Here is a 12,079-nt window from a genome sequence, read left to right as displayed (position 1 = left end):
GTGGGTGGACAGACGGGTATGTAAAAAGATGGATGGATAGATGAATAGAAAGATGGATAGATGAATGGATAAGTGGATGGATGGATGGAATGGTAAATAGATAAGTAGTGGGTGGGTGGATGGAATGGTAGATAGATAGGTAGTGGGTGAGTGGATAGATGGGCATATAGAAAGATAGATGGATGGATAGATGAATATAGAAAGATGGATGGATGAATAAGTGGATGGATGGATGGATAAGTGGATGGATGGATGAATAGATAGACAGACAGACAGACAGAAAGACCGACAGATATAATGGTATATATTAGGTGCATGCATGGGTGGATAGGTAGAAAGATTAGATGAATAGATAGATGAATAGACAGATAAATAGATGAATAGACAGATAGAAAGATGGATGGATGAATGCATAAGTGGATGGATGGATAAGTGGATGGATGAATAGACAGATAGACAGACATAATGGTATATATTAGGTGCATGCATGGGTGGATGGATAGGTAGAAAGATAGATGAATAGATAGATGAATAGACAGACTGATAGAAAGATTAGTGAATGGATAGGTGGGTGGGTAGATGGATCATGAATAGAATGGTAGACAGATAGGTGGGTGGGAGGGAAGTGGAAGGGATAGTTGAGTGGCTAGACCAATAGAAAGATAGACAAAAGGAAGGACAGATAGAATGATGAATGGATGGATGGACAGGTGGATGGAGAATGGTAGATAGAGTCAAACCACTGTCCCCTGTTAATTATCAGCCTGATAAGCTGAACCCGCACCCAACTTATACCCCAAACCATCTCATGGCTTAGAATATCGCCTTTAAAGTTCACACTAAAACCAGGGATGGCTTCACTTCCCCACAGATATGGAAAGTGCTTGCTTTGGGAGGGGAGACTAGTGGCAGCATGAAAAAGGGCTGAAAGAAAAAAAACAGAGCCCAGCCCAGGTTCTGAGACTTGCCTCTGGCACATTGTTGTTGTCGATGGGTCCATTGAGATCCGACCGCTGCTGCTTCCTGGGCTGCTCTAACCCATTACACACCTGCAAAGGAGAAGAACAGACGGAGACCGTAACGATCAATAACTCCAAAAGGATGCCAATCAATAAGAACATGGTTTATCGCTGCCTCCCGAACCATGATTTCTTTTCTAATTGCTCCTCCAGGAGGGAAGAAGAACTGATTCATCCTTCAGTTTGCAAGGAGAAAAGAATCGGCATTTGCACTGATCTGGAATTCGAGGAACAGAGGAGGCCGCAGAGATTGAAGCCCACTCCTAGATTTGTACTGTGGATGCAATAGGAAAGGATATTCATAAATATTCGGAAAACTCCTGGGATTCCACAGCATTGAGCCATGGTAGTTAAAGTGGTATAAAACTGTTTTAACACAACAATATAGATGCATTCAATGTTACAGATATGTAATGCAATATAATACTACTAATAATAATAATATATTATAATTATATATTTATATTACACTAGCTGTTCCCGCCATGCATTGCTGTGGCCAACCTTCTCTCCCTCTTTGTCTCCTTCCTTCTTTGGGGGGAGATGTAGTGCATGCACACACACACACACACGCATACACATGTGGGTGTGGATCAGGCATGTAGCCGGGGGGGGGGGGGGGGGCTTGAGGGGCTTCAGCCCCCCCCCCCCAAATTCTCATGGTAGTTTGTGAAAAGGCCTTACTGGTGCATTATTTAAACTGTTATGTTTATTCATATCATGATCTGATCACCATACTCAATATATCCTGCTGTTCAAGCAGGCGTTCGAATAACTAGTGCAATAATTGGTAATGAACATAGGAATGGAACAATGGATGACGAATCTGGATTATGTTTTTGATAATGAGACGACTGTGATTGGTTATCGTAGTAAGTGTTTATTGATTGGGTAATGTGTTAAGTTGTTAATTGTTGTTATATTTTGCATTGAATTATTGCTGTTTTTATTGGTTGTGAACCGCTGTGAGTTGCCTTCGGGCTGAGAACAGCAGTATATAAGTAAAGTAAAGTAAATAAATAAATAAATAATATGCATGGGGGTATTGGGGTAATGATACAAAAGGTTTGCTAGGGTAGACCCTCTTTCACTCAGACTCAGCCCCCCCCTCGAAACTCAGCCCCCCGACCCCCCTGAAAAAAACTCAGCCCCCCCCCCCCAATCGAAATCCTGGCTACGGGCCTGGTGTGGATAATATGGTAATGTCTATGTTCAGGGGCGGCTCGTCCATTATGCGAAGTAAGCGGTCGCAGAACACTTTTTTTGCCAGGGGCGCAGAGGCGCCTCTGTATATGCCCCTCAACCGCTACTTGAGCGCCCCCTCAGCTCACAACAGCCCTAGCAGTCTGGGAGGAGCTTTCTTGCCTCACTGCCAGGCGATCCTCTTCCCAAAGGGGTCGGGCCCTTGAGCCTCGCCTAGCCCCTCTCGTTCCTGCTCCACCTGGCCATCGGGTGTGCGAGCAGAGCCGGCACTCAATCATTCTCCGCATTCGATCCCTTCCCCATGAACAGCTCCCTTTCCCGATCCCCCGGCGCTCCACCTGCCTCCTCTCCTCTCCCCAATCCTCGGGTGAGCCAAGGGGCGGAGCCGCCGCACCTGGCCCTCTTTGGGTCCGGAGTCATGTCTGAAGACCCCAGGGTGCACACCAAAAGTCGCCTCTTCTCCTGACTTTCTCTTCAGCCATTGGAACCGAGAGAGAGAGAGAGCAAGAGAGCCCCTCCGACTGGAGGTATCTCCCACCTCCGCTCCCTCCTTTGTTTTTGCGCCTACCTTCAGGAAAGGTGGGCATCTCCACCTCTCTCTCTCTCTCTCTCTCTCTCTCTCGGTCCCAAGCAGTGATGGACACTCGTTGGACTGTTAGGTATATTGTGTCCAAATTTCGTGTCAATTCGTCCGGTGGTTTTTAAGTTATCTTAATCCCACAAACAAACATTACATCTTTATTTATATATATATAGATGTAATATTACTAATAATATTACAATATAATTGGTATAGTACAATGTTGTACAATATAGCAGTATTTTATACTGATATTGTACTATGCTAATAATATAATATATTGTATGTATATATACCTTGTAAGCCGCTCTGAGTCCCCTTCGGGGTGAGAAAGGCAGCATATAAATACCATAAATAAATAAATAAAATTATACATGGCATTTGTGGTTGGAAGAACTCCAGACTTCTTTGCCATTGAGTTCATCAACATATGCTGACATCATAATCATCATCCCGTTTTCCTCTCTTGATCGGGACCCAAAGCACTTTCTCCTTCTGCAATGGATACACGCCACCAATACAGATGGTTGTAATGCTGCCAAAGTGGCATGCACAATTATTTCAAGAGCGATCCGATTCAATGGGAAAGCCTTGGCACAAAAGCCGGATGTCCGCAGGCGGAGGAAGGGGTGATCCGCAAGGAGAACTGACAGCATGTTGATTGGCTCCGGGATGGAAAGGAATAGCATTAGGGCCTCTCTGACTCTTTAAAGGCTGCGTCAGGTCTGATTACGGTGGGTCTGAAGGGTATAAGACATGTGTCCAAAGCATAAGGAGACACAGAGGGAGAGCCACAAAAATAGGCATAGAATTAGTGCTGGAGCTGGGGAGCCATTCAGCATTTTGGATAGCACCCTCAATGCAGCTTGGATAGTTCCTGGAAAATTGGGGCTAAAACCCCGAGAAAATTCAGAGAGATTGGAAGGAAAGAGGGATGGAAGGAAGGCAGGCAGGCAGGCAGGCAGGCAGGAAGGAAGGAAGGAAGGAAGGAAGAAAGGAAGGAACGAAGGAAGGAAGGAAGGAAGGAAAAGAGAGAGATGCAAAACAATGGAATATAATCATTCAGAATAGTTCCTGCAATGCAGCTTGAAGAGTTCCTGGAAAATTGGGGCTAAAACCTGGAGAGAATTTGGAAATATGGGAAGGAAGGCAGGCAGGAAGGATAGATGTGTGGAAGGAAGGAAAGGAAGGGAAAGAGAGAGATGCAAAAGAAATGAATATAATCATTCAGCACTTTGGATAATTCCTTCAATGTGCCTTGGACAGTTCCTGGATAATTTGGGTAAAACCTGGATAGAATTTGAAGAGATGGGAAAGAAGGAGGGAGGGAGGGAAAGATTTGTGGAAGGAAGGAAAGTAAGGGAAAGAGGGAGATGCAAAACAAAGGAATATAATCATTCAGCTCTTTGGATAGTTTATGCAATGTGCCTTGGACAGTTCCTGAAAAAATGTAGGTAAAACCTGGAGAGAATTTAGAGGGACAGGAAAGAAGAAAGGAAGGAGGGAAAGATGTGTAGTAGGAAGGAAAGGAAGGGAAAGAAGGAGATGCAAAACAAAGGGATATAATCATTCAGCACTTTGGATACTTCCTTCAATGCACCTTGCCTAGTTTCTGCAAAATTGGGACTAAACCTGGAGAGAATTTGGAGAGATTGGAAGGAAGGAGGGAGGGATGGAGGGAGGAAAGGAGGAAGGGAAAGATGTGTAGAAGAAAGGAAAGGAAGGGAAAGAGGGAGATGCAAAACAAAGGGATATAATCATTCAGCACTTTGGATACTTCCTTCAATGCACCTTGTCTAGTTTCTGCAAAACTGGGGCTAAAACCTTAAAACCTGGAGAGAATTTGGAGAGATGGGAAGGAAGGAGGGAGGGAGTGAGTGAGAGAAAGATGTGTGGAAGGAAGGAAAGGAAGGGAAAGAGGGAGATGCAAAACAAAGGGATATATTCATTCAGCACTTTGGATAGTTCCTTCAATGCAGGATAGTTCCTGGAAAACTGGGATTAAAATCTGGAGAGAATTTGAAGAGATGGGAAAGAAGGAAGGAAGGAAGGATGGAAAGATGGGTGGAAGAAAAGAAGAAAAGGAGAGGAAAGAAGGAGATGCAAAACAAAGGGATATAATCATTCAACATGTTATATAATTCTTTTAATGCATCTTGAATAGTTCCTGTAAAATTAGTACTAAAACCTCGAGAGAATTCAGGGAGACAGGAAAGATGGAAGGGTGGGAGGAAAAGAGAGAGAAATGCAAAAGATTGGGATATAATTAGTGCTTAAATACTGGAACAACTCAGCACTTTGGATATTTCCTTTACTGCACCTTGGACAGTTCCTATAACAATGATACTAAAACCTGGAGAGATTTCAGAGAGAGAGAGATGCCAGAGCCATCAGCTGCCTCCGGTCAGAACAACGTCAGATTGATTTTTGAGCGGCTGTTTGAGACACAATCAACAAATGGGTTCCTTTCCCTGAGCGGCAATAATTCAGCATTTATGGGTTTAATCGGCAGCTGTTGGCCGCAAGGGTGAAACACAGCCGCTGCCTTTAGAAGCAATATGCCAGCCCAAGGCCAGATGCCACAAAGCAACCGCTTTGGTTTATCCTTCCTGCATCATTTGGAGAGATACCAAAACATTGAAAGCCAGAGAAGACCATTGTTCCATACTGGGAAGAATATTGGAATGTACCTATTCATGTCGGACTTTGGATTACATTGGGCCTTGGGTCGGATCTAGTAGGACTTATATAATAATAATAATAATAATAATAATAATAATAATAATAATATTTATTTAATACCCTGCCACCATCTCCCCAATGGGGACTCAGGGCAGCTTACATGAGGCCAAGCCCAACAGCATATTACAATAAAATAAAGTGTGCCTTCCCTGAATAAGGAAATAATCCCCAGCAAAATGTCCTCAGAAGCACTTTAACTATTGGTTGGGTTGCTCTCCCTTCATTTCTTTAAAAACCCTCCTACCAGATACATCCTACCTCTGTTCATGCCCAGCGTTTATTTTTTAAATTTTAAACTATTGCATTTGGCCTGGACATAGGTTTTTTAAATCCTTGCGTGTTATATGTGAGTTATATTGTATAATTGTATTGTTTTTTGCTTTATTGATGTGTTGTCGGGCTTGGCCTCATGTAAGCTGCTCCGAGTCCCCTTGGGGAGATGGTGGCGGGGTATATATAAAGTTCAATAATAATAATAATAATAAAACCAAAACACAATAACAACACAGTAAAATACATACAACATATGAGTACAAAAAAAAAAGTCTGATAAAGCAAACTCATACACAATAAAATAACAATGAGCAGGCCGCATGTGCAAGATAAAAAAAACTAAGATATTATTATTATTAACTTTATTTGTACCCCGCTAGCATCTCCCGAAGGACTCGATGCGGCTTACAAAGGCCAAGGCCTCAAACATAACATAACAATACAAACCTAAAGCAAATTAAAAACAATTAAAGCAATATTAAAACAACAAAACAACAAGCAATAAACAATACACCAAAACACAATAAAACTGGGCCGGGCCAGAGTGAAGGGTACAGGAATTAAAAGTGCTGATGTGACAGGTGATATGTAAGGATTATAGGGCAAGTGCAGTGTGCAGTGTGCGGCAATCTTAGTTCTAATACAGTGCTTCTGGGACTTGGTATTGGAGATTTCCTATTCTGGGAAGGCACATAGGAACAGCCAGGTCTTTAAGTTCTTTCTGAAGACTGCCAATGTAGGGGCCTGTCTAAGATCTTTGGGGAGGGTGTTCCAGAGTCGGGGGGCCACCACAGAAAAGGCCCTGTCTGCGATGCAGGCAGGATCACGAGCAGGGCCTCTCCAGATGAACGAAGTGAACGCATGGGTTCGTAGATGGAGATGCGGTCACGCAGGTAGGCTGGTCCCAAACCGTTCAGGGCTTTGTAGGTAAGCACCTGCACCTTAAATTGGGCTCGGAAAATAAACAGCAGCCAGTGGAGCTCCTTGAACAGGAGGGTTGACCTCTCTCTGTAAGGGCCCCCAGTTAACATCCTGGCCACTGCCCGTTGGACCAATTGAAATTTCCGAGCCATTTTCAAAGGCAGCCCCACATAGAGCACATTGCAGTAATCCAATCTAGAGGTGACCAAGGCATGGACCACCTGGGCCAGATACTAAAAATACTAAAATCAGGATGAGATAGGAATGGAGCAGATTGTTTGTGAGGGAGAAACTCATATAGGAATGAGGTCATAAATATAGACCTTCATACAGGTAGGGAAATATACTCTGGGGACAAAAAACCATTGAGGGGGAGCAACTGTGTATGATAGTATGGCTACTCTCCAAAAGCGAATCGGAAAGCCAGGTTTTGAGATCCCTCTTGAAAGTTTCTAAGGTGGAGGCCTTCCTAATCTTCCTAATCTCACCAGGCAATGACTTCCAGAGTCAGGGGGCCACATAGGAGAAGGCTCTCTCCCTTATGCTTACAAGACAAGCCTGTGATAATGGCAAGGGCGAAAGGAGAGCCTCCCCCGAGGATCTAAGAGCTCGGGCTGGTTCATGGAGAGAGATCCGGTTACGAAGGTAGGTGGGTCTCAAACTGTTTAGGGCTTTGTAGGTGATAACCTGCACCTTGAATTGGGACTGGGTGATGCCTGGCTCGAGAGCAGTACGTGTGAAAAAGATCTTGGAGTACTCGTGGACAACAAGTTAAACATGAGCCAACAATGTGATGTGGCGGCAAAAAAAGCCAATGGGATTTTGGCCTGCATCAATAGGAGCATAGTGTCTAGATCTAAGGAAGTAATGCTACCCCTCTATTCTGCTTTGGTTAGACCACATCTGGAATATTGTGTCCAATTCTGGGCACCACAATTCAATAGAGATATTGACAAGCTGGAATGTGTCCAGAGGAGGGCGACTAAAATGATCAAGGGTCTGGAGAACAAGCCCTATGAGGAGCGGCTTAGGGAACTGGGCATGTTTAGCCTGAAGAAGAGAAGGCTGAGAGGAGATATGATAGCCATGTATAAATATGTGAGAGGAAGCCACAGGGAGGAGGGAGCAAGCTTGTTTTCTGCTTCCTTGGAGACTAGGACGCAATGGAACAATGGCTTCAAACTACAAGAGAGGAGATTCTATCTGAACATTAGGAAGAACTTCCTGACTGTGACAGCTGTTCAGCAGTGGAACTCTCTGCCCCGGAGTGTGGTGGAGGCTCCTTCTTTGGAAGCTTTTAAACAGAGGCTGGATGGCCATCTGTCAGGGGTGATTTGAATGCAATATTCCTGCTTCTTGGCAGAATGGGGTTGGACTGGATGGCCCAGGAGGTCTCTTCCAACTCTTTGATTCTATGATTCTATGACTGGAAGACAAACGGAGCCAGTGAAGTTCCTTAAACAGGGGAGTTGATCTTTCCCTGTAATTCGCCCCAGTTATTAATCTGGCTGCCAACCATTGGACAAGTTGTAATTTCCGGGCCGTCTTCAAGGGTAGCCCCACGTAGAGTGCATTGCAATAGTCCAGTCCAGAGGTAACTAAGGCATGGACTTTAGTATTATTATGTAATTTCCGGGCCATACTAGTTCATAGAGAACATTTATTTTCCAGAGATGCCATGATGCCCCAGAAGCTCTGCATCTCCAAGGAGCAAAGGCAGCATTTCTTTCCCTGACTCCTTCTCTCCAATTTGGCTTTATTCTCTTTACTCGTCGTTCTTGCGCTTCCCAGGAATCTGTGGTGACTCATGGCAAGGCGCAGAGTGGAAATTTGCTGCCTCTGCTGGGCCCAGCTTCAGGCGGAAATAAACACCATCCAAATTCAATCTGAGCAGCATTTTTGCAAAAAGAAAATCAGCACGGTTTCTCACGGACAAAGAAAATGGGGATTTTAGTGCGTCGATTTGGTATGCATCGGCTAAGCTCAGCTGGACCAAATTTCCGGGGCCTACTTAATGGAGTGGATGCCCTACTGGACTCAATGGGCCTTGCTTCTGCTTTGAGTCTCATTTTAAAAGAGGAAAATCAGAAATAATAATAATAATAATCATCATCATCATCATCATCACAATCCAGAGCAGAAGCGAAAACTGGCAAAAGAAGGCTCTGCATGGACAGTTCCTGGGAAAAATTGAGGGCCAAATTGACAAAGAAAAAACATGGCTGTGGCTCACAAATGGAACTCTGAAAAAGGAGACAAAGGAGGGCCTGATTCTGGCAGCACAAGAACAAACCATTCGAACCAAGGCCATCAAAGCCAGAATTGAAAAGTTGACAACAGATCCTAAATGTAGACTCTGCAAGGAAGCAGATAAAACAATAGATCCCATCCTCAGCTGCTGCAAGAAGATCACGCAGACAGACTACAAGCAGAGGCACAACACCGTTGCTTAGATGATTCATTGGAACGTGTGCCACAAAGACCATCTGCCTGTGACAAAGAACTGGTGGGATCACAAGCTGGAAAAAGTTACAGAAAATGAACACGTCAAGCTACTCTTGGACTTCCGAATTCAGACAGACAGAGTTTTGGAGCACAAGACTCCTGATCTCACGATTGTGTTAAAAAACAAAGTATGGATTGTCAATGTTTCAATCCCATGTGACAGCAGGATTGAAGAGAAACAACTGGAAAAGATGACACGATATGAGGATTTAAAGACCGAACTGCAAAGACTCTGGCACAAACCAGTCAAGGTGGTCCCAGTGGTGATCACCACACTGGATGCAGTGCCTAAAGACCTTGGCCTGCACTTAAACAAAATCGGCGCTGACAAAATTACTATCTGCCAGCTGCAAAAGGCCACCTTACTGGGATCTACACACATTATTCACCAGTACATCACACAGTCCTAGACACTTGGGAAGTGTCCGACATGTGATCCGATAAAACAGTCAGCAGAGTCTGCTGTGGACTCATCTTGTTGTTTTTATAATAATAAAATAATAATAATAATAATAATAATAATGGGTTGTTGTAGGTTTTTCCGGGCTATATGGCCATGTTCTGGAGGCAATTTTTCTGCTGACGTTTCGCTTGCATCTATGGCAAGCATCCTCAGAGGTAATGACCTCACTACCTCTGAGGATGCTTGCCATAGATGCAGGCGAAACGTCAGGAGAAAAATTGCCTCCAGAACATGGCCATATAGCCCGGAAAAACCTACAACAACCCATGGATTCCGGCCATGAAAGCCTTCGACAATACAATAATAATAATGTCAACAATAATATTTTATTAATACCGTAATGCTATTAATCACATTTTAAATATTATATTTTATTAATATTATGAATAATAAACCATTGTTAATAACTGAGTTGCTGTGAGTTTTCTGGGCTGTATAGCCATGTTCCTGAAGCATTCTCTTCTGATGTTTTGCCTGCATCTCTGGCAGGCATCCTCAGAAGTTGTGAGGTCTGTTGAAAACTAAGAAAATGGGGTTTATATATATGTGGAATTATAATAAATCAATGATAATTCTATTGCCAAAGGCTTTCATGGCCAGAATCACTAGGTTTTTGTGTGTTTTCTGGGCTGTATGGCCATGTTCTAGAAGCATTCTCTCCTGACGTTTTGCCTGCATCTATGGCAAGCATCCTCAGAGGTTGTGAGGTCAGACCAGAAAACACACAACAACCCAATAATGTTTGAATACAACGAATCAATCTCAGTCTTAAAATCTTATGAGCTGCTTTGCATTTCAGTCAAAAGGAAAAAGCAGGAAAACCATAATAGAATACATGAATAATATGTAAATATTCAAAAACATTTAACCTTCTGATACCTCAATTAATGTAATTTTATTGGTATCTGTTTTTATTTTGAAACTGACCAGTAGCTACTGTATTTCCCACCCTATAAACTCGAGTCAATACATTTTCCCAGTTTTTGTGGTAAAATTGGGTGCCTCGGTTTATATTCAGGTTGGCTTATACTCGAATATATACGGTACATCTTGTAAGCTGCTCTGAGTCCCCTTTGGGGTGAGAAAGGCGGCATATAAATGTCGTAAATAAAATAAAATAATATAAAATAAAATAAAATAAAATAAAATAATAACCTCCTATTGTCTGCACCTTCTTCTCATCAACCCAAGAGAAGGTGGGGAAAGACCTACAAGGAGATGAGGATAGCCTTTAAAATGGATAATTGTGTCCCAGGGTCATAATCTCCATTTTGAGGTCAAAAATGGGAAAATCCGACCTTTGGAAGGTCACACGTGGGTTGGCTCTGCTCTACATTTCCAACAAAGGACAAGAACCAGTGGATTACCTGTTCCTGAGGCCAGGCCTGCCTCTCCTCGGGGGTCCTGGACTTGCTCTTGAAGCCCCTCGGAGCCTCTCCGACCTGCTTGGATGCCGGGGGGATGTTCAGGGACTTGGGCCTCCCCAGATGCCGGTTGGGGCCGTGCCCGGCCTCCCCCTTGGGACCAGTCTCTGCATAGTCGTTGGGCACGTTCTCGGTCCCGCTGTGCTCCGGGCTCATCTCCGAGGCGCTGTTGATGCTGTTCATGCTCATGCTCATCTTGATCTCCGCCACAATCTGGTCAATATCTTCCTCTTGGTCCTCCAGCTCTACCTCCTTCCCAGAGTGGTACGAGTTGCCATTGGCTTCCGGTGAGTAGTAACTTGGATAGCCTTCGTCGCCGGGATGGCAGTACTGGATGTGGTCATCTTGGATCTCCAAGCAGGCCACCTCACTTTCCAAGATCTGGACGCAGCCCTCGTGGTAGCCGGTGGCCTCCGTCACCTCCACCTGGTGGGCCATTTTCCCCTCGGCCCATTCCCCTTCCTCCACCGCTTCTTGGCACTCGTCCGTCTCCAGTTGGCGCTCTTCATGGGGGACGTACTCCTCTCCATTGCAGTCCATGCCTTCCAGGTAGCTGTCATCTTCTGGGCAATAGCGGATATAGTAAGTGATCCCTTCCTCTTCCTCGGGGAGGCCCTCGTCATAGTCTTCCTCCTCTTCGGAGGTGTTGTTGACATAATCCGAGCTTGAGTCCCCATCGCCACTGTTGTCATTCTGCTCATGCTCCGCCGGCGTCGGGCTTCCTGGTCTCACCGGCATCCCGTCCACTTCCTTCTCCGCAAAGTCTTCATCTTCTTCTGCTGGAGAGTTCAGTTCCTCACATTCCTCAACTTCTTGTCGGTGAGACGGAGTCGGACAAGCTCTCGCTCGGTGCTCCAGGAGGCCTCCTGCGGCCGAGGGGCATTTCCGGTTTGCCATGGCCGGTGGATCAGATGGTGACCATTTCTAAGCAAGGTCTGCAAGGGAAAGC

At 44.6% G+C, this 12,079-nt stretch overlaps 1 protein-coding gene across 3 annotated transcripts in view; it reads right to left on the bottom strand.

The window, feature by feature from the left end:
* Nucleotides 1-12,079, bottom strand: part of APBA2 (amyloid beta precursor protein binding family A member 2) — a 114,248-nt gene that overhangs the window by 53,175 nt on the left and 48,994 nt on the right. For all 3 annotated transcript variants that reach the window (XM_060755777.2, XM_060755776.2, XM_060755778.2), the window contains exons 2-3: nucleotides 11,074-12,065; nucleotides 969-1,049 (exon numbers count right to left, since the gene is read on the bottom strand). In XM_060755777.2, coding sequence (XP_060611760.1) covers nucleotides 969-1,049; nucleotides 11,074-12,027 — 1,035 coding nt within the window. In that variant the 5' untranslated portion in view covers nucleotides 12,028-12,065. The remainder of the gene's footprint in view (nucleotides 1-968; nucleotides 1,050-11,073; nucleotides 12,066-12,079) is intronic.

The sequence above is a fragment of the Anolis sagrei genome, chromosome 9, assembly GCF_037176765.1.
Source record: "Anolis sagrei isolate rAnoSag1 chromosome 9, rAnoSag1.mat, whole genome shotgun sequence".
In the NCBI taxonomy this organism is placed as follows: domain Eukaryota; kingdom Metazoa; phylum Chordata; class Lepidosauria; order Squamata; family Dactyloidae; genus Anolis; species Anolis sagrei.
This window is presented reverse-complemented; position numbering and strand designations above follow the sequence as displayed.